General features: G+C 34.7%; 1 protein-coding gene across 2 annotated transcripts; it reads right to left on the bottom strand.

Moving 5' to 3' along the window:
• Window positions 1–430: 430 nt before the first annotated feature.
• Window positions 431–5,623, bottom strand: LOC133798039 (uncharacterized). 2 transcript variants are annotated; one of them, XM_062236211.1, is made up of 14 exons: window positions 5,363–5,623; window positions 5,190–5,261; window positions 5,003–5,097; window positions 4,553–4,713; window positions 4,227–4,378; window positions 3,821–3,939; window positions 3,241–3,404; window positions 3,035–3,109; window positions 2,520–2,591; window positions 2,145–2,282; window positions 1,865–2,020; window positions 1,334–1,386; window positions 1,072–1,250; window positions 431–973 (listed from the first exon to the last, which is right to left on the bottom strand). In XM_062236211.1, exons 3-14 carry the CDS (start codon window positions 5,020–5,022, stop codon window positions 913–915), a joined length of 1,350 nt encoding a protein of 449 aa, XP_062092195.1. In that variant the 5' UTR covers window positions 5,023–5,097; window positions 5,190–5,261; window positions 5,363–5,623; the 3' UTR covers window positions 431–912. The 2 variants fall into 2 exon arrangements, with proteins under 2 accessions (XP_062092195.1, XP_062092194.1); XM_062236210.1 differs by having other exon boundaries at window positions 5,190–5,269.
• Window positions 5,624–23,400: the final 17,777 nt, after the last annotated feature.

Below are 23,400 nucleotides of genomic sequence, written 5' to 3' on the forward strand. Positions count from 1 at the left end.
ACCCATACACCCGTGGGTGTCCTATTAATCATCATCTTTTCCCCCTTTTTGGCTCTCTAATTCTATCCACCTAACCCTTTACTAAGCTAAGCTTCTAATATTTCAAGTGGGATATTCTGTAAGAGTATATTTTGCTGATTAAACACTCTATATCTCTTTTACAAAAGTAAATGATGAAGCATGAAAAACAACACATATAGATCATCATTAGAATCAGCAATGCAAATTCCCCTAAAAAAATTCTCATTTTAAGAAGTGAACGTTAAACTTAGCTTTGGATTTCTTTTGGCCTTTGAAAGGAGTAAGACAGTCAAATACAGGAAGACACTTCCTTTTTGCTGTAAGAAACATCTTGATTCTTTATTCCTTGGCTTGACTCCCTATAATTCACCTATGTTCAAATCTAAAAACAAATAGATGAAGTCAATGGTTGAAATTTTATGGAAAATTTATTATCACCATCATTTCCCCCACAATAAAAAGCTATTCATAAATTTGTGTGTTTCAGTTGGTTCTCAGTAAGCAAAATATACAAGTCAAATGGGCCTCAAAATAAGTAACCTAATTGAAGTTAAGATAGAGCAGGAAGATCTCATTCTGTGTAACCTTAATTAATGTCCTGCACTGTGTGTAAAACTAAATAATATAAAATCCCTAAAATCAGAACATACTTCCTATGATGGTAAACTAGACTCAGCATACTCAATGGTTAAACCAATTTGCCATTCTTTTATCAGGTATAATTTTCCAGTTACTTGACGTGGTGTGTGAATTCGATGATGCAACCGTGACCAGTTTTTGACTTCGAAATTCAGCGCTTACAAGCATTTGTCTGAACAATGCTGAATTTGTTGCTATCGTGACAACATTGCCTCACCTTCAACAATGAGCGCAGAAGAAGCCAAAAAACTTCTACTCAGAGTGATCACGGAATCGAATAATTTTGTTGATGAAGGGTCTTTCACGTTGATATCTGTGGAGAAAATAGAATGTTACATAATTACTTTCAACCCTAAACTGACATAACCAAAATGTATTGTAGCAAGTTTAATATGAAGAACAGAAAAATACATGACAAACAACGAAGTGCTGAAGCAAGCCAGCCCGATAGAAAGATGAACAGCAAAAGTCTGCCAGAAGTTTTCTCTATCCATAAATATTCTCTCCGATGCAAGAGTAATTAGGCCTGAAAACAATAAGACTGTCCATCCAGAAGGCAAGCATTTGTAAAAGGAAAATGAGGAAGAGTCCTGTCAACAGGGAAAACATGTGTTGGACCATAAAATTCATATTACTAACAAATTTGACAAGATTCAAATAATCCAAAGCATACCTGAAAAAATCGCTTAATGAATACTCCAGAGTACATAATCCTCAAAATCATATCTTAAGAAAGTCAAGAAATCAAAAAATAATAATATTGTAATCTTAACATGAAAGAGAGAATAAAACCCCTCAGAAAGCTGCTTGGCAATACAGGTTGAAAAATCAGACAAAATCTAAAAATTACTAAATAGAAGCGAATCAGTTCAAGAAGCATCGTTCCTAGCAGCTAACACGAGAAGCCTCCTATATTTCATGCAAGTATGACATGAATATACTGGCCTCTATCTCTCTATTGGAAACCTAAAGTTAGACATTTAATTTGCTTAATGCTTAGTAACTTTCAATTGTGCCATAAATTATAATATTATTAATTAAACAAATATAGTCCTTGTTATTGACTGTACCTATCTGTGAGCTATACACAAAGTTCGCTAGCATCTTAAATAACATTGAGTTCTTTACCACAAGATGATTTGGCTCATGTTAATGAAAAAAAGGTAACTTCTTAGTTACGGAGAAAATGCAAAAGCAAGGATACTAAAAGAATTTGCTATAATTAAGCCAACAGCACCAGCTGATCGTATCAGGAGGACATTCATTGCTATGTATATAACCGAGAATAAGAGTAATGAATCATTGGAGCGTTTGATTTGGTTTTCATTTGCAACTGCATGAAGAAATGCTTCAGAGGTCCCTGATGCAAAATGACAAAATTACAGTCTCATATTAAGGCAGGACAATAATTGTTTGGCAAATCACTGGGCCAGCGATTGCCTAATTGTAAGATTAGACAATTTACGATCACAAACTGTACTAACCATTCATAGCCAAAACAATGATATACAGGCAGTAATACTGAAGGGCTTTAGATGCTTCTCCATCACTCCATTTCTGACCGTACAGCAATCTGATCAGAGAATAGGAATAACTAGGGCCAAATGTCATAAATACAAGACCTACAAAAGAGATACTTAAAAATTCAGGCCAAGACAATATAACAAAGGAGAAACACTGAAAGAACATTCCGCTATTTTAATGACTACTGACAACAGCGACTGCAAATTTGCTAATCATTTTAAATCCGCTTTAGGCCCAGTTTGAGATCAGCAAGTTTACAAATCCCAGATCTGAATTGACAAAATTGAAAAGTGAAAATTAAAGTACTTATTAATTAAATTTAAAAGAAGGCAGACCTATTAAAAGAACCAGCTTCAGGGCCTCTGTAAGGCATCTTCCTAAATTCTTCTTCTTATCTGGATGGTTTTCTGATTAAAACAAACAAATAAAAATCATCAAAAGTTCATTGGTAATAAAACCTTATAGATCACAGAGCAATGCCAAAAGATGCAGAGGTAAAATTAAGTGTATATATAAGGAAAAGGCTAACAAAATTTTATTTCTAATACTCTAGTGGAAAAATAAAGTTACATTGTACGAAAAAAAAAATTCCCACAAAAGTTTGTGGCCAGTGGGATATAGAATGAGAAAAACCAGCAAGAAGAACCACCAATACTTGATTCTGTGACACATACATAAACTAGTGCTAGTCGAAAGCCAGTTCACTGAGTTACTCTTTTTTCCCTTAATGTTGAAAAGTTAACTAAGTATGAACATTAAAGCAGCTAAAAAGCAATTATGAAAGGAGATACAGAATAAATCAAGTCGACAGCCAGTAAACTATAATATAAAACAGAGGAAAGAAATAAACCTGACGCAGACCTTGCAAATGTGGTAAAGGAACTTTCTTCAAAAGGAAGAAACACCATCCTTACTACTAGGCTCCCTGTAATTTGATAAAATTGTAAGGTCCAAACAAAGACAATAATCAGTCCAAACACTAGAGTAATGGCACCAGATCAAAACGACTAAAATAAACATGACATGAGCCTTATGGACTAAGGTTAAAACACTTACCTAATTTGTCTACTAGTCCATATACAGCTTGGTTGTACGGTGTATCCAACCAGACAAGGACCATCTTTTCTCCTTCTTGAAGAATCAGTTTTCGAAAGGATTGGAAAGTAAATAACACACACATGTTTGACAGCTGCTGATCAAAATTGTTCTTACTTCCTAATCTGTAAGAGTTATGTGTCATTAACTTTAAAATTTTGATAAAATAAATAAATAAAAATTGCAGCAACTCCCATGAATATTTCTAAATGTGAAAGTAATTGTTAAACAATTGGAAAATGAACTTTTGCCTTGTAAGACATTTGTCCTTCCACCAACAACCACTATCCTAGAAGAACAGAACAACTGTATTGGCCTGTCAATGCATGCTACAATATAATTTTGTCATTTATCCTTATGCTCAAAACATTTCCATACTCAAGCACTATTGTCTACACCATAAATCAGTTTGAGGGATTAATACCCTACCACAATGGTCCCTAATATCTATCAATCTCTCTTCTCCTATCTATCAATCAGTGTCAAAAGTGAGGCACATTAATCACTTTACAATGAAGCCCAAACACACAAAATTCTATACCTGAGAGGAAACAAGGTAGAACTTCTAAATGGACGCAAATGAAGAAAGTAGCCCCAGTAGCCTAGGAACAAGCACGCCCCATATGCAGTTTGTGACAATGCAAATATAATCACTTTGTCCTGCGACCAATGAATTGATATTAAGAATAGCAGTGGCATCTAACACATTTCAGGCCCAAAATACAAATTAATTAGTCAGTAACAATTGCAAGAAATAGCACTAAAACCAATTAAGACACTCCAAGTAACCTTGCATATACAGCAAAGTTATAAAAAAAAAAAAAAAATTTAAAAATAAGGTCTTAAGGAGGAAACAATAAGATAACTATGATACTTTTGGCATCATTTGGGAATATAGAAAAACAGTTTATTAACAAGATTGACAGTAGAATCCAATATATACTCACCATATTGGCTTGTTTGACAATGAAAACATACATGGTTACGCAACGCAGCAGAGTAGCTACTGTTTCAACCATTAACCGCAATTTAAGAAGAAGCAAATTCTGAGAAAGTATATACAAAGGTTCTGCCAATAGCTCCAAAATACATGCAAATCCTGCCAAACGATTCATTGACTAAGTTATCAATACATTAACATAAATAAATAAAAAATTTAGCAATTACTTATACATTGCATTTAACAATGCAAAGTAATCTTACGCTGGACAGTTTCATTAAAAGAGAACACAAAGGGGGAAAATACCAGATACAAAGAGATATAGCAAATTACCATTAACCAAGATAGCTTGCCCATATGAATCAGAATAAGATAATTCCTGCCACCAAAAGACAAAAAAGCATCCTGCAATTGTAACAAGTACTCCTATTGGTAAAGTCAACCATGCTACTTTCATTAGCCTTGCCACATTTTCTTCCTTTAAAGTACCATCACTGCAGCATAATATGTAAGAATTCAAGGGTCATGTTCATGAACATACTAACACAATTTCTCAGAAAAAATAACAGAAAAATTTATGGACCGATAAAATATGGAGGTTTTACAACTGATCAATGTACTCCCATGACTAATTCAATGATTATCATTTTAAAACAATTTCAGATAATGCAATTTTTAACACAGCGCTAATATTTTCACAAAACTAAACCAGATTTTCTTCATAACAATGTGAACAAACACAGTAAGAAGTAAGGCAGTGAAGTAAATGTGAATCAAAATCACCATTTTATGTCCGCACGCATGCAAGCGCGCCGGAATCCCTCCCGGCTGAGAAACAATACACAGGTGACAAAAAGATGAAACTGCACAGCATAAAGCTGCAGCGCAAAGCATAAGACATGTCAATTTGAATCAAAAGTACCCAATGAAGAGAGAGACGGATAAAAGAATAAAAATTCATATTGCTTACCGCATAGTCCTCTTGCGTTAGGTGCCTCACTATCCATGAATTGAATACAAATGGTATTCCCCTTGACAAGAACTGCGTAGCTGATACAAAATCAGATTTAGAGTAACCCCATTTTGAATAACCGAAAATAGAGAAAGAAAAGAAAGCCAAATTAGAAAGAGAGAGAAACTGACCCAATAAATACTTGAAAGTGTGAGAAAAACTGGTACTGTCTTCTTTACTGACAGAAGACGAAGACGAAGACGAAGCCTTTGACATAGCGAACTGATCTTTAGTTTTTATCAAATTAGATTGGCTAGTAAACTCTGGTGAGAATTCGCGCCATGAAAATTGAGGAAGCCTACCATGTTTCCAAATCTCAGTTTGGGTATAAAAGTCAGGGACAATGTTTAAGAACCAGTTTGGGTCTGTCTCAATTCCTGTTTATGTTTATAAAAATAATTTTGATAAATAAAAAATAAAAAACAACATCTTTTTATAGTTCCAAGCTTCGGTCGGTTTTGGGAGTATTTTTATTTTATTAAATTCAGAATTCAGTTTTTGATCCGGATGGATGTAATCCAAAAAATTGACCGACTAAACTAGTTAAAGAGAAAAAAAGGGACCATTTTGGACTGCCAAATTTTTTTTTTTTCTTTTGAAGTTATAGTTCAAAAAAAACTACAAAAATTTTATTGTTGGAATTCATTTTTTTTTTGTGTGTTTTTAAAACATAAATGCATAAAACATAATTACATTCACAAATTTGAAAGTTTGTAACATAATTAAAAATCCGTAAGAATAACATAACCTCAAATCACAACACATCATCAAAAGTCCAATAATCTAATGTCTATTGTTCAACCCTAATCCAATCCAAGACATAACACAACTAAAACCAAAAGCTAACATATTTAAAACCAAAAGCCTACAAACTTAAAGTCCAAAGTTCATAGTCCATTACAACACAAATAAAATCTAAATCTAGTCGACTACAACAACACAAATAAAGTTCAAAAGAGTAGACAGAAAACAAAGTCCAATCCATTTTTAATTTTATAACTTCATTTTTATTTAATAATGTAATATATATTATATACAAATTAAAAAAAAAAGTATAAGGCATAGGCCTTAATCGGTCGATGTCGGTTATTTTGGTCGGTTTTCAGTATAAAAAAAAAAACCAACCATCTAATGGCGATTTTAACCATTGTCGTTTTTTTCAGTGTACGATTTCAATTTTACCAATTTTCGATCGGTCGGTTTGTTCAGATTTTTGAATTTTTTGCTCAACCCTACTCTTTTCATCGCTTGTAACTAACAAGTAGAACAAGTTGTGTTTTTGAACTTACTTTCGACTTTTTTTTTCTTTTTGTTTGTAAGTAATAGAAGTAGAAAAAGAAAGGGATATCAATTTTCGATCGGTCGGTTTGTTCACATAATGGAAAGCATGTTGATGAAATTAGTAAAATTTTATTAATTAAATTTGAGTTTATGGTAACAAATTAATAGCAAATATATAATGTGCAAGTATATACAATCGATTCAAGCAATATAAATAGTAAATAAGAATCTTTCAAACGGAGACTATCAATCAAGTATCAATAACCAATTCTAGCTTTTTATTTGGCTGTCGAAAATAGAGTGATTTTTAAACTAAAACTTAAAATTGAAATAAATTGTGCAATTATAAAGATTGATTCAATGATTAAAAACATAGGATATTAACTTTATCAACTTTTCAACTTGTTAAAGTTACTAATCAGCTCATATAATTCTTCAATTTCTATCCTAATAGTGAGTTAAGTAAAACAATCATAATGCTTTTTCAAGATAAAAAGATCCCAACTTATATGCAAACTTTCTACATATTTGTGATCAGTTTTAACATATAGCAAGCATGAAGCATAGAAACCCTAAACGCTACAGAAACCCTGCAGGTACTCTCGTCCTATATGCAATTTATGTCTATATGATTATAGAATATTCAACTCTCCCCTCTCGGATCTCGAATCAAAATCATAAATTATGTAAATAGTGATCAATTATCCATGCGCATTAAGCAAAAATCATATAGAGAGAGGATAGAAGAAGAATAAATGATATGAACTTCATAGAAAATTAACAAATATCTAAGTGACTACATTAAACTTTAGAAAAGATGTTTAGTTCATAACAGGCATGACTAAAACAACAAAATAGAGGTTTAGAAACATAGAATTAAACTACTAAAAACTGAGAGAAAAACTGGAGAAAAATAGAGTATTAGACCTAAACAGCTGCTAATCCCATAATGAAAAAAAAATAAAACCTCCTCACAAATGACCTAAAATTCGCACTTAAACAAACAAGTTTTCTCTTTTTGGTTAGGCAGGTCGCGACTTACTCATTCCTGAGTCGCAACCCGTGTATTTTCGTGCATTCACCCCCTCTCTGGAAGTTCAGGCGTCGTGACTTGATAGACCAAGTCGCGACCCGTGTCTTTTTGGTCCCCTTTGCTGATTCGCCTTTGCCTCCATGCACGCCGCGACCCAAGTGTCTAAGTCGCGACTTCTGGGATCCTTTGTCCTTTCACAGCCTTTTCAACATTCGTTTAGCACCAGATTCATCCCGAATGTTTTCGGCTATCCCAAACTCACACAAAATTGCCAAAAGCTCCCCAAAATACCCAATTTCATCACTAAATCCGCTCCTTTCCTCTCCAATCTCAAATTCATAGCAAAAACCTGAAAACAAAACAAACACAAGCATAATACTGCACAAAACCCACAATTTGACTCGAAACTAATACTAAAACACACACTAAAACTACCATAAATTAGACTTATCACAAATATGTACGATTTCAAAATACAGAGTACCAATATGTACGATTTCAAAATATAAGGTACCAAATGAGCATTACTGTAAACACAGGGTACCAAAACGATACTTTACAAAAATATACAGTACCAAATAGTTACTTACCCTTATTTTAATTGAGCATCTTGTTAAATGGATTTGTTTAATTTGATATATAGATTCAGGTTATTATCGTGTTGGTGGTTTATTTTGATAACCAATAAAATTGTTTGGTTTATTCAAATTGTTTATTTTTTGTGAATAAATGTGTTGGTTCATTATGTTGTTTGATGATGTTTCTTTGAAAATGAGATATATGATTTATTTTCGGATTGCATTTGTTATTAGTGTTAGTTGCTATTGTAATTATTAAGGTTTATTTTAATTGTACATGTTGTTGAACGGATTGGTTTAATTTGATGTATAGATTCAGGTTGTTTATTATTATGTTGATTGTTTATTTTTTATAACGAATAAAACTGTTTTGGTTTACTTTTTATAGATTGGTTTCGTTTGGATATTTTTTTTTTGTGTGTGAATAAATGTGCTGGTTTATTATGTTGTTTGATGATTGTCTTTGATAATACATTGTGGTTTATTGTTCAGATTATATTTTTGTAATTAGAGTTAGGTGCTATTGTCATTATTATGGTTTATTATTTTGGTCGTTGCTTTTTTGGTGGTTTATTAGGTATAGATAATTTTTCTAGTTGTAATTTTATAATTGAATAGTTTACTTTATATTTTTTTTTCAATGTTATGGCTGGTTTTTTTTTATACTTTTTTTTTTTGTAAATCAGTAGTGAATTTCATTACTCCAACATCCATTTACAAACAAACAGCACCCACTAAAGGAGCTTGAAAGAAAACTTCTTTGATCTATACATTGATTACACTATTACACTATATTTATAATACAATATACCATTCTAAGTCCTTTGTAGAAACTTTTTTTGTTTATACCTATTTTTTCATTGATTGTTACTTAAGTACGTTTATTTCATTAGGTTTATATTTTATGCTTGTATTTTTTCTGTGTTGTTCATTTGTTATTATGCTATATATTGTGCTTTTGTTTTTAAATTGTCTAAAAAAATTTCAATTCGGTTTATTTTGCATTTTGTAACTTTTTTGTGTTTTTAATATGATGTTTATCTGATTTAAATGATGGTTATAAATGATTCTATCTATTTTAAATCACAAGTTTTGCTCTTTTTTTTTTTCAAAAAAATTGGTGTTAGTTTAGTAGATTTAGTTTATTGTTATGCTTTATATATATGTGTTATATTTTTATATTTTTGGAGTTGATAAATATTCTGGTTTCTTTTGAGTTGTTATATATATATATATAAATATATTTATTATTGTATATATAAATAGGTTTGGATCTATATTTCAAACTAGATCATAGTATTGGTGAGAAGATTGTGTACACATCAGATTATGATACTATTAAAGTGATCAAGGTAAATCTATCCAAATAACAGCTTGCTATGTTGAAGGAATTGGTTGTTGGACATCTTATCGACATCAATCCTTTCGTACACCAGTTACAACTCATGTACCATGTGTTTGTGAGAGAGGTTTAACAATCGAACCTGTAAAGGAATTTTACCAGTTATTGTGTGAATGTTGTTGAATGAAAACAAACACACATTAGTATATAACCTGTAAATGATAGTATAAAATTTAATTCTTTAGCTCATTAAAAAAATTTTAAAATTTAAACTGAATTGAGGTACTTTATATATGATTTATATATATATATATATATAAATCTCACAAAATAAATGTTTTTGTTTATTTCTCGGCCTTTTCAAATGAGTTTTATATGTATATTTCTCTACTATTGAATCTCGAACCATATACATTAAAAAAGATTTGTTTATTATACTCTAAATCTAATTATAATGTTTTAAACTTTGAACAATACGTATATTTAACATGCTTAACTTAATATAATGAACAAATTCATTACTTTCTCAAATTATGTTTATTTTATAAGGTATAATATCGTGGTTAAACTATAATATTATTTTTTATGGTTTATATAATAAAAATATACAAACAAGTTTAATTTAGTCGTCAAATTTAACACTATGGTTTATTTTAATATTTTCATAAGTCTCTCAAAATTATCAGTTATATATTAATCGAAAATAATTTTTTTATTATATTCTTTTATTATTTGATCATTTAAACTACTAAATAAACCAATTTTTTTAGTTTAAGTGGTATCGACGTTTAAATAAATTATGCAGTTTAATCATGTTGCAGCCGAAAAATAAACGTTTATGTTTATTTTGATACAAAAATTACTTCAATATATTTTGTTTATGAACGTTATGTTAGGAAAATATATGTTATTTCAATGGAAATAGTAAGAAATATTACAACTCTAGACAAAATACAAATAAATAATATCGATTAAATAATGTTACAACTCTATGACTAAAAATATAAATAAACAATAGAAGAAGATAATGGAGGAATACAACTCTAAACAAAAAGATACAAATAAAGCAAAAGTGTTTGTGACAAAAATAAAATATTACAACTTTAAACAAGAAATTCAAGTAAATAGAGAAGAATAATATGAAGATGAAAAACAATAGAATAAAAGATAAGAACAAGAATCAAATGACAAACAACTCTCACTCACACTACTAAAGTGAAGAGTGTTGGGGATCACCAACTTGAACAAGGTTTGAAACATTTGTCCAAAAGCATATTTCCCCCTAACTCAATGTAACGCCCTGATTACCCCAGGACAGTTACTGTGAACGATGAACCGTGAAGTTAACTCGCTACCCGAGTTCTTTGGTTAAAAACGTGCTTCTAGGTGTTATTAACAGGTTAAGGTGAAAAATCAATCAAAAGGGAATGATATATTTTATTTAAAACATAAAATTGTTCATGGGCCCATCAAAACATTTACAAGTTATTTACAACGCAAAATGGTCATTACTGTTTAAATTTACAACCCGCCGACCTAAGCAGCAAAAATAGGGTAAACCCCCTAATTCCTCTAAGAACTCCTTGGCCGTGGTGGTCAAGCGGCCGCATATGTACACAGCAGCACCTAAGCTGTCCACTCAAGGCTGGGTGAGCTTTTCTTTCCCTTTACCTGCACCACATAGCACCCATGAGCCAAAGCCCAGCAAGAAAACACAATGTTGCATGAACTCCTTGAACAATGATCATAATAATCATTTAGGACTTTCAGTCCAAAATAGAGGAGTGACAATTGGAAAAGTCACTAAGGTGGGTTCTGTTCCCATTAGCCATGTGATGATAGGGTCACCCGGGATTTACAAATAAGTGATCCTTTCACTAGCTTATCAAGATAGGTGTTTGATGAACTGGTCACCAACATAACCTACCGCATGACCATAGAGTCACAACCATGGGATTCCGTTCCCTAGCCACATGACAAGCAGTCACCTAGGCCTTTGGCCCTGGCTCTGAGTAACTAGTCCTAGACTTGTCAAGTGCTTATAATTTTCATCGACCTTAGGGTCGGTCCAGCATTAATGCTCCTAGAGTCATTCAACGCTGATGTCGATTAGATCTAATCTTTTATCGGTCCTGCGTTCATGACGCTTATGCCGTTTCTGACTCTCAGGTCAGTAATACACGACCAGTGCTGACTCTGACTAGTCAGTGCCATACACAAATAAGAAAGATTTGCTAAGCATTTAATATGCAATCAATGTCCACATTTAATAACCAACATGCCTCAACAACAACCACGCATGTCATATACTCAGGGTGGAGTTTTCTTACCTCTTATTCGAACGAGAATGAACAAAAGAACGACCCTTGAGAACGATCAACCCTTGAGCCCTTTAGCGGTCTCCTTGTCATAACCAAATATGGGATACCATCAATAAAATGAATAACAAAGGTTCCCAAACCAAGATCTAGCCTCCGGGACATCAAATCCCACTAATTCGGGTAGTAGGAACGATCCCGAGGCCTAAAACTGAGTTCCCATGATCAAAATATCCAATTGGCCTCAAAACCACTCATGAGCCGCGACCCCTAGCCACACCAGGAGCAAGCACCGCGGCACCCAATACCTAGTGTCCCCCAGCACACACAAACTTCACCCCTTGCTTCTTCGAGCTTGGGTCGCGGTGCCCAAGAACAGGGCCGCGACCCCACATGGGAAACCTGCCATAACTCCGATTTTCTCCACTTTAAACCATCCAAAAACATACCTAAACATCTCCTAATCCAAAAATCAAAGTTCCCAAACATCCCAATGATCCAAAATCATCAAATCCCGAGGCTCAAACGAATCAAAAACTCATCAATACACAAAAACCAATTCAGAGCTTAGAAACTCTAAAAACTCAAAACTTAAAACTTAGATTACCTTTGATTGGGTTGTTTCTCATTAAATCCTTCAGTCAAGATCCTTCTAATCTTTCCTAGGATCGCTATGCCTCAATCCTCGCTTGATTCCGACTCCTAGAACTCAAGATTTCTTCGAAATTTCCACAACGTCACAAAGGTTAACGGGAGAGAGAAAAAGTGTTTTAAACGTACGGTTCTTTCTGACAGACTACTTCAAGCTTAAGTAACCTCAAATAAAACATAATGCTCGGGGTCCCAAAAACACCCCCAGGGGCAAAATAGTCAAAACTCCCAGAATTTCCTCCTGATCTCAATAACTCCCAATAAATCATCAAATAAGCATTCCCATTATCCAATATCCCAATAAATAACCCTGTTATGACAAAAGTGCTAATTTGCAATATAGGACCGTCTCATGCCGAATAGCTCGAATATATCTCCATAATAATGGGATCTCATCCATAAATCACAATATGCACCAAAATACACAAATATGACCTCAACGGGCCAAATTACCAAAATGCTCTAATAATCAAATGTGGACCCACATGCATGCGTTTAATATCATATTATAATATAATTCACATTACACATGCATATAATCATTTAATGGCATAATTAAACAATTATGGCCCTCCCGGCCTACTAATCCAACCATTAAACCGCATTAGGGATTTCGAGGCATTACACTTAAGCACTAAGGGAACTCTCACAGATTTTGGAAATTATTTTATGGAATAATCAAGTCTCTAGGTGTTTTCTAGCCAAGTGCTCTAATGGATAGAAAAGTTGTATCTTACAAGTGAGCAATAGTCTCTTATTTATAGAGTTTAGAGACACCCTTTGAATTTCAAATTCCAACAACCCCTATGGTTGTTGCCAATGATTAATTGGATGTTTATGGAATTAAAAATGAGATTTTGGAGTTATTTGTGTTTTTGGAGCCGTTAAAAAAAGATTGAAAAAACTGAAAAAATTTTGCCAGTCTACCTCTGTGGCCACACCAGGAGTATCAGTGGTCGTGGCCACTGGTCTCTATTGGCTGTGGCCACCAACAATCCTGGTCGCGGCCACTGGCCAACTTCAGCACATGAAAATGTGTTGTTTTTCCAAACGGTTCCAATCCACTCCCAAATGATTTTGTAACCCCAAAAACACATTATTGGGGTTTAAATCATATCTCTAACATCCATTTTACATATGGCTTAAAGAAATTCATCTCAATATTGTGTAACATCAAATCTACACAATAATAAGCAATATTTGGAAGGTACAAATTTGTGACTAAATTTGTAACATCAAATATGTTACATATTTGGATATTCACACATATCTAAATATTGTAACTCTCTATTATATTTTACAAAATGTGACACTCCTTGTCACATTTATTTAATTCAAAACATTATACTATAAAATAATATAATATTACATTATATTATAAAATAATATAACACTCCCTCACTAGATTAAATAGTAATCTATTGTACTACTTATTTAATCAATCAACATTAAATTTTAAAATATAACATATCCCCCACTTGATTAAATAATAACTCTCTCTTATAGGAGTCATTGCATTGGTGCATAAGTAAAGTGTTTTTCAGCTTGAACTTTACTATAGCGTAATCATCACAAAATTTGTTGAAAATTTGGTTGCACTAGGCATTGAACCATCTTTCCATGATAACAAATCGGTGATAACACACACATATTTTCCATGTTCACTTAAGACCTCTATGTCTCGATTTGCACCGTTAATGGCCATGTGCACATTCCATTCACAGACATTCTTGAGAATACTCCCAATTCTCATGAGAGGCGGCACCACCCCTAGGTCCATTAAGGTATAATTCTTATGTAATTTGTTACAAAAAATACTTGTCTTCACAAGACTGAATTCTATTAAAAAATCTCTCGGCTTTAACCCTCAATTCGGTAACTTACAAGTACTTAACATCGCAGATGGGACTTGTTTTGAGTACAACTAATATTCACTTGATTGACTTGTTGTTACCTATTGAACCTAACACTAGTTAAATAACTAGTGTTAAGATAGGTTACCAGCAATCGTGAATCTCTTTAGGGAGTTTAAGTTCCATCCCTCGAGATGATGTAGCCATTAAATCTCTCGTTAGTGGCTTAGTGAAAGGATCTGTCAGGTTTTCACTTGTTCTCACATAGGATATTGAGATGACTCCTCTTTGAATCAATTCTCTTACATATCCATATCTTAGACTAATATGTCTAGACTTCCCGTTATACACCCCATTGTATGCTCTAGCCAATGTTGCTTGGCTATCACAATGTATCGATATCAAATGCTTAGCAATCTTGCTCACTTGTGTATGATTATTATTGAGGCATGTCGGGTGATTAAATGTGATGCATATGATGCACGAGAAACATGTGTTTAGGGCATGCCATGAATGTTGAATATGAGATTGATCAGAGCTTGAGTCTCTGTGTTTGTGCATGATCATAATTGTGCTAATAACTGTTAAGTAAGCATGTTGAATGCCCTACATTTGGATATTTGACATATGATATATGCCTGGTAGCATTACTTACTTGTGAGTGCACTGACTCATTAGTCAGAATTGGCAATGGTGTCAGTATCAACTGTGAAGCTATGACTCATTAGTCAAGTTCGGCAGTGGTAATGAGCACTGGTGACATGGTATTGACTCATAAGTCAAGAACAGTCTTAGCGTGTTTAACGCAAGCCGATAAAAGATTAGATCTAATCGACATCTGCATTGAATGACTCAAATGAGCATTAATGTCGAACCGACCTCAAGTTCGATGAAAATTAAAAGCGCTTGTCTAGTCTAAGGGCTAGTTATTTAGAGCCAGAGCCAGAAAGGCTAAGGTGATCTACATGTCACATGGCTAGGAGGGTATGGGACCTCCAGAGATAGACTCATTAGTCTTCTATATAGAGTGTGATTCATTAGTCACCTATACAGGGTATGACTCATTAGTCATCTACACAGCGATAGACTCATTAGTCATCTATCCATAGCGTGACTCATTAGTCACCTATATAGAGATAGACTCATTAGTCCTCTATACAGAGTGTGACTCATTAGTCACCTATACAAAGATAGACTCATTAGTCTTCTATACAGAGATAGACTCATTAGTCACCTATGCAGGGTGTGATTCATTAGTCACCCACTCCGAGATTGACTCATTAGTCATCTATTTTGACGTAGGACCCTATAATCATTTATTTGTACCTGCGTGCATGCGTGATGAAGGCTATTATTGCTAGGCATGCACATTATGATTTGATGACATATTAGTACTGTTCATGAGCATATTGAGTTTTCTTGCTGGGCTTCGGCTCACGGGTGCTATGTAATAATCCACTAATCTAGACTTTTGGACCATTAACGAAACTATACATACCATCCTTAATAGAACTTACATTTGCAAAAATACCATAATTTTATTAAGTGACTTGTAAAAATAAGAGTTACTTACAAAATAAATACCAAGAAGGATATGGGATCCCATTGTCTTTAAAAACAAAACATGATTTAAAATAAAAAGACATTACATAAATAGTGCGAAAAATACATGTAAAAAGACATAAAACAAAACTACATCCTCGAATCGAATAACGCTCGGCTCCTTGACTCCATTCACCATCGATACACATTCTCTAAGCGTCCACGAATCTTACCGCCTCTTAAAGCTATTTTCCTGCACATAAAACAAAAAGGAATGAGCCTAATGCCCAGCAAGGAAAATCTAACACATAGTCATAAACATAAATTTCATAATAAACATAAAGACATATCATAACACTTATAACATACACTTATTATAATGGCCATTATTACTTGGGGTCCCATAGACTAAACAAGTCATATGCCCATGGGATTAGTGGGATCCTACTAGCTAAGTAGGTCATATGCCTATGGGATTAGTGGGGTCCTACTAGCTAAGTAGGTCATATGCCCATAACCCATTTGGGGTCTTGTTAGTCATATGGGTCATATGCCCAAGCCTACACACATACATATTCATAACATATTTATAACATATAACACATAAGATAACATAAGCATGAAACATATAGATTCTATCCTATTTTCCTTACCAAAGTTACCGGGATAAGAGGACAGCGTTGGGACTTTTTGGAACACTCCTAAAACCATATATAACAGGGTGAGTCTAATGAAGAAAAGAGATGAAATGAAAGGGATGGAAAGACTAAACCATTGAAAGTCACACTTACCAAAACTTATGTGTTCAAGAACTTAGATTTCCTAACCAAAATAAGAATGAGGTTAGGAGACTGAGTAGAAGGTTATGAGAAAGGAAATAACATAAAGCAAATGAACTAGAGTTTTGGTTTACCTCAAAGACTTGTAAGATCAATCTACACCACAACCGAAATACTATAGAACCTTACTTCTCAAAGTGTTTGATAAGCTTATGATGTTTAAGCTTATGTTTTCCCCAAACCAGGTGTTTACACTCTCACACTCACTTAGCACTTGCAGCCTATGAACTTAGAGCAAAAGGTGAATAATGGCTGGGTACTAGGTCCTATTTATAGAGTTTAGGAATGAAAGGATCTTGATTTTACTTGAATAAAAATAATAGCTTTTTAGGTGAAAATAATTTGAATAATCGTTCAGCAGAGGCTGAAGACTCGTTCAGAAAGATGCTGGACTTATCAAGAGTTTGAATGGCTGAAAGGAAAAGAATTCAAAAACATTTGAAAATACACTGAAGGAGGCGATATATCTCCCCCTGTAGGCGATATATCGCCTGGGCCAGTACGCCCGAGGCGACCGTGCATCGTCTCGTGTTTTCCGTATCTACGTGCTGCGATATATCGCCCCCTATAGCTGCGATATATCGGCACACACTGATTAATTAAACACGAAATTACACATTTTTAGCTAAGTTTGAATGGAGTAAACAGCCTTGACTAAGCCCTCAACGTATTCAAAGCTGCTGACTGACCCTATTGCATTCAAACTTTACTCCTTATTAAATTAAATCCTCAAAATACTTAATCTTTAATCACCCATTCATAACATGTGCTTAAAATCCTATTGGTTGATATCTAAACCTTATAGTATAATAAATATTATTCTTAATATCAGTAATATAATCAAACCTTACGTTAAAATTAATATTCTTAAACTATAGATTAAACTTAGAAAGTCTATAAGTACTACTATGAGTGTCCAAATAATTCCCGGTCTGAACCAAAAATCCACAGTAACAAAGATAATACTATACATACTATAATACTACTATCTAACTAGCTAAGTAAAGTTCTTGGACTCTACATGCTATGTGGTGCAGGTAAAGGCAAAAGAAAGTTGGACCATCCTTGAGCTGGAGAGCTTAGGTGATGATGTGTACATATGCAGCTGCTCGACCGCCACGACCGAGGTTTGAAAGAGGAAGTAGAGTTAAACCCTGTTTTGTCGCTTAGATCGGCTGGTTGCAATTATTTTGTTGTAATAAACCTTTAAATTTTATTTGTGGGATCCCAATGTATACAGTAAACGTTCTAGTGGAACGTTATATCTTAACCAAAAATTTTCCCTAAACCGCTAATCATACTTAGTTACACGATTATGGCCAAAAGACTCGGTTAACGAGTTTAGCACTATTTAAAATGTGCACCGTAACGGTCCTTGGAGTTTAGGGCATTACAATTTGGTATCAGAGCCTGCCAAGGTTTATGGGTTCCTAAAGACAAGCTGGGCATGTACACTCGTCAGTGAAGATAGCTTCACTCAGGGAATGGTAACTATTTCTGTAGTTATGTGCTTAACTGCTTAAATAGAATGTAAATGCTTTACCTGCACGTTGTATTAGGGAGCATGAGATTCTGATAGAGCCTGGATCTTGACTATATGAATATATGCTCCGTGAATATATATATGAATGTGATCATATGATTATCTGCTCCATGAACATATATAATTGTGATATCTGCATATTGGAGTTGGAGGCATGGTGTGAATGTTGGAAGATTAGGGATTATGATTGATGTATGAATGCCATGGGCATGTTTTTAGCACTGCAGTGATTTATGAATGTAGTGTGGTAAGATTGTTCTCATGGGGGGGAAAGCTCTTGATATGCTCATCATGTTTAATGGGTCAAGTTATTGACTGCAGATTCAATCAGCAGGTTTATATCTGTTATATTATTTTATAATATAATGTTTTAGATTAAATAAATGTGACAAAGAGTGTCACATATTGTAACATATAATAGAGAGTTACAATATTTAGATATATGAGATATATCCAAATAATGTAACATATTTGGTGTTACAAATTTGTAACTTCCAAATATTACCCTTTATTGTGTAAATTTGTTGTTACACAATATTGAGATGAATTTCATAGAGCCATATGTGAAATGGCTGTTAGAGATATGATTTTAACCCCAATAATGTGTTTTGGGAGTTACAAAATCATTTGGGAGGGTTTGGAACCGTTTGGAAAAACAGCACATTTTTAAGTGCTGAAATTGGTCGGTGGCCGCGGCCACAGGCCAAAAACTGACCAATTTTTCAGTTTTTTCAATCTTTGTTGAACGGTTCCAAAAACCCAAATAACTCCCAAATCTCATTTTTAATTCCATATTAATCCAATTAAACATTGGTAACATCCATGGGGGTTAGTGGAATTTGAAATTCAAAGGGTGTCTCTAAACTCTATAAATAGGAGCCTATAGCTCACTTGTAAGACACAACTTTTTCTATCCATTAGAGCACTTGGCTAGAAACACCATGAGGCTGGATAATTCTAGAAAGCTTTTCCAATATCTGAGAGAGATCCCTTAGTGCTTGAGTTAGGGGGAAATAAGCTTTTGGACAAAGGTTTTAAACCTTGTTCAAGTTGGTGATCCCCAACCCTCTTCACTTAGGTTGTGTAAGTGAGAGTTTTCTTGTATTTCTGTTCTCCATTTTATTGTATTGTTTCCTTCTTATTCTCTTGTTCTTTTTACTTGTATATTTTGTTTAAGAGTTGTAATCCTTTCTTTTGTTTCAACCACCTTTATTTTACTTGTAATCTTTTGCTTAGAGTTGTATTCTCACCATTCTCTTCTTCTTCTTCATCTTCTTCATTTTCTTTGTTTATTTGTAATTTTCAGTTATAGAGTTGTAACTCTTTTTAATCAATCATTATTTATTTGTAATATATTGCATAGAGTTATAATTTCTTACCATTTTCATTGAGGCAAATACATATTTTCCTAACAATATCCAAGGCAGATAATGAGGCCTGGTGGGGGTTATACAGAGGCTGGGAGTTACAGCCAGGGTTTTAGTTCTTCCTCTGCTCCTATGAATTTTCAGCAGATGTTCATAGATTTGCAATCAATATTACAGAGATAGGAGGATTAGGTGTTTGAAGCAACATCAGAATCTGTTGGGAAGCACCTCTTCCTTTGTCATGCCAGGAGTGGCACCAGCTTTGGCTCAGCCTAGGGTTGAGAGCAGGTGGGAGTTCCTCTGTGGAAGATTCCAGGAGTATTACCCTCCAGTCTTTGAGAGAGGCCTAGATCCATTCAGAGCTGAGCAATGGATGGGCATGATCAGTTCCATTCTTGATAGTATGGGGCTGGTAGGTCACGATAGGGTGACTTGTGCGACGTGTGTATTGCGGGATGATGTCTGGACATGGTGGGAGGTAGTATCCCATACACGAAACACAGTTGTGATGGACTGGAAAGAATTTAGGCAGCAGTTCAATGAAAGGTATTACTGTGATGCAGCCAAGACTACTAAGATGAATGAGTTTCTAAATCTCGTTCAGGGAAAAGAAACAGTAGCCGAGTATGCTAATAGATTTGATGAATTGACCAAGTTTGCTGTTGACATGGTACCCTCAAATGCAGCTTGAAAGAAAAAATTTATTCAGGGATTGAATCCTGGAATAGCTCGGGGCATTAGAGTTGCCCCAGTGCGTGAAATCTCTACCTACACTTTGGTGGTAGGGAAGGCTCTTGCTATTGAGAGCGCAGGAAATCAGATTGGGCAGGAGAGTGCTGGAGAGCACGGAGCTCAAGCAGTGATGCCTCCAATTATTGGAGCAAGCAAGAGGCGTCATTTGAAGACTTATCCAATATGTGTTCGGTGCAAGAGGCGTCATTTGAAGGGGTGGTGACCAAAGACATGTTTCTTATGTGGCATGGTTGGGCATTTCAAGAAGGATTGCCCAAGGCTAAGAAACGATGAGCAAAAGGGGATGGGCAACTTGACTCTAGCTTGAGTGTTTATTCCGAGGCAGTCAGAGACTGAGATTGAGACTAGTTCCTCAGGGGTGGCAGGTCAGCTTTCTAGTTCTAATTTTGTGCTATGCTAACTGGTTTTTGTGTTATACTGTTTCTTTGTATGATGCATCTAGAGAAGCATAGAGTTGTTATGCGGATTGCGTGGTTATATTATGATGGGAAAGTAATACAGTATTGGTGACTTATGATATGAGTTAGGTTATATTGAAAATGACTCGTCAGTTGATATGATAAGGTTGTTTATGATTGATTTTGAGATGATCCTGAATTTGGATTGGTTAACCAAGTGTGGGGCAATGCTAAATAGCAAGGAAATGATAGTAACTCTTGAGCTTGAGAGTGGGAAACCTTGTGATAGTTGGCAATGTGCATGAATTCTGTATGCTTATGACATCTGTATTGAGAGCTAGAGTTTTATTGTAGGGAGATGCGTGGAACTCCTAGCTAGTGTGGTGGATACCACTTAGATTGTGACAGTGGAAACAAGGCAGACTGGATTAGTCTGTGAGTTTCTGGATGGGTTTCCAGGGGATTTTTCAGGATTACATTTACAAAGAGAATAGAATGGTGATTGGATTAGTGCCAAGGATGGAATCAAATTTAGGGCACTATATTGAAAGGTTCAGCGGAGTTGTAAGAATTAAGGCTCAGTTATTGAGTAAGATGGTATTCTCTAAGGTGGATCTTTGATCTGGTTATTACCAGCTAGAGATCAGGGAAAATGATATGCAGAAGACTGTTTTTATATCAGACAAGGGCACTGGGAGTGCTGAGTCATGATTTGGGGGTAATTAATGTGGAGTGTCTTGATGAATTAGATGGACAGAGCATTCAAAGGATTATTTGAATGAGATTTGTGATCGTCTTGGACGATGGTATCGTGATGTTTTCTTTGTGGAGATTTGCCAAGGTCAAGGAATGCCTTGGTAGGCAAGAGTTTCCTTGGATGGGCAGGATATTATATGTACCTTGGGAAAGAGTTCTGAGTCTTCTTACAGATCAGAATCAGTTTGCAGGTTATTATGACACCTCAGTGGCAAGGAAAAGGATTGCTTATGCAATCTATTGGTTAAAGGATCTGACCAGAACTAGAGTAGAGTTTCTAGTGGGCCAGTGGCCAGTTTTGTCCTTGAGATTACTATCTCAGAGAGGATTAAAGGGAAAATAATTTAGTGAACCACAGATAGGAAAGATTGAATGGACAGTCTTAGCTAGATTAGCTAAGAGTTATATAGTGTCAGGTATGAGTTTATTGAGGTATAAGGATTGGATTTGGAATTCGATGGACACTGGGATTAATTGGGAGATTCTGGATGAATCTCATGTTATTCGCTTGTTCTCTTCATTCAGGCATCATGTCAGTGTTCCAGAGTTTGAAAGTTTTATAGTGATGGCCTGAGATGGAGAGAGGCATAATGGAAAGTGTGGTAAAGTTCTTAATCTATTAGCAAGTCAAGACAGAGTATCAGAAACCAGTAAGGCCATTGTAGCCTTTGAGTATTTTATAATGGAAACAAGAAAGCATCGCGATGAGTTTCGCGGTGGGGCTGCCCTGGATAGTGGGCTAGTATAAGTTGGCATTGGGTCATTATGGACCAGTATTCCAACTGAGTTCATTCCTATCAATAAGGAAAAGTAACATAGCTGATCAGCATTCATATCTCTATGTGAAAGAGATATTGCGCCTTCATGAAATTCAAGGTCTATCTTATCAGATGAATACTCTATTGTTATCTCCAGGTCTTGGAAAGGTTAAGGAAGGCGATAAGTGTATAGATGGAATTCAGTACAGTTCATTATTCTCAGACTGATGGTAAATTAGAAAGAGAAAGAGAGTTATCCAGTATTTGAAAGGTGACCTTATGAGATGAGGTATGTTTAGAATGCTTAGCACCAGTTCATTGGAATGAGATGGGTGATGTAATGCCCCAAATTTCCTAATAAGGTTTAGGACCTTGATTAGGAGGCCGGGAGGGCCATAATTATTTATTGTGTTATTAAATGATAATATGCATGTTTAGATGTATTAAATATGCATGTGAACTCATTTTTAAGTAATTGGGTGATTTTCATAATTTGGGCATTTCAGGCATATTTGGCATATATGTGATATGTGTGTGGTGCTTTATTATTGTTTGGTTATGCTAGGGTTACTCAGCACAAGACGATCCTAGGAGGTAAGCTAGTGGGAAAGTCACAACGGGATTTATTCTTGACTCAGAGTAAGTCAAGGGGTATTTAGAGTATTACCGGGTTATTGGGTAATGGGAATTAATATTTGGTGATAAATTGGGAGTTAGTAAGATCAGGGAGAAATTCTGGAGGTTTTGACTATTTTGTCCCCGGGAGTGTTTTTGGGACCCCGAGCATTAGGATTTGGTTGAGGCTACTTAAGCTTGAAGTAACCTTTTAAAATAATAAAAGAACGTTCTGTATGTTCTCTCTCCCTCTAAGTTTCCTTTTCGTCTCCCGATCGCATTTTCGTAGGTAACTTGAGTTCTAGGACTCGGATTCAAGCGAGGATCGAGGCATAGCGATCCTAGGGAAGATTAGAAGCTTTTTAGCCGGAGGATTTAGTTGGAAACAACTCAATTGGAGGTAATTCAAGTTTTAAGTTTTTAAAGTTTTTAAGCTTGAATTGGATTTTGTGTTTTGATGAGTTTTTGTTAGATTTGAAGCTTGGGTTTTATGGGTTTTGGATCATGGGGATGTTTGGGAACTTTGATTTTTGGATTTGGGG

Source organism: Humulus lupulus, chromosome 8 (assembly GCF_963169125.1).
Source record: "Humulus lupulus chromosome 8, drHumLupu1.1, whole genome shotgun sequence".
NCBI classification, from domain to species: domain Eukaryota; kingdom Viridiplantae; phylum Streptophyta; class Magnoliopsida; order Rosales; family Cannabaceae; genus Humulus; species Humulus lupulus.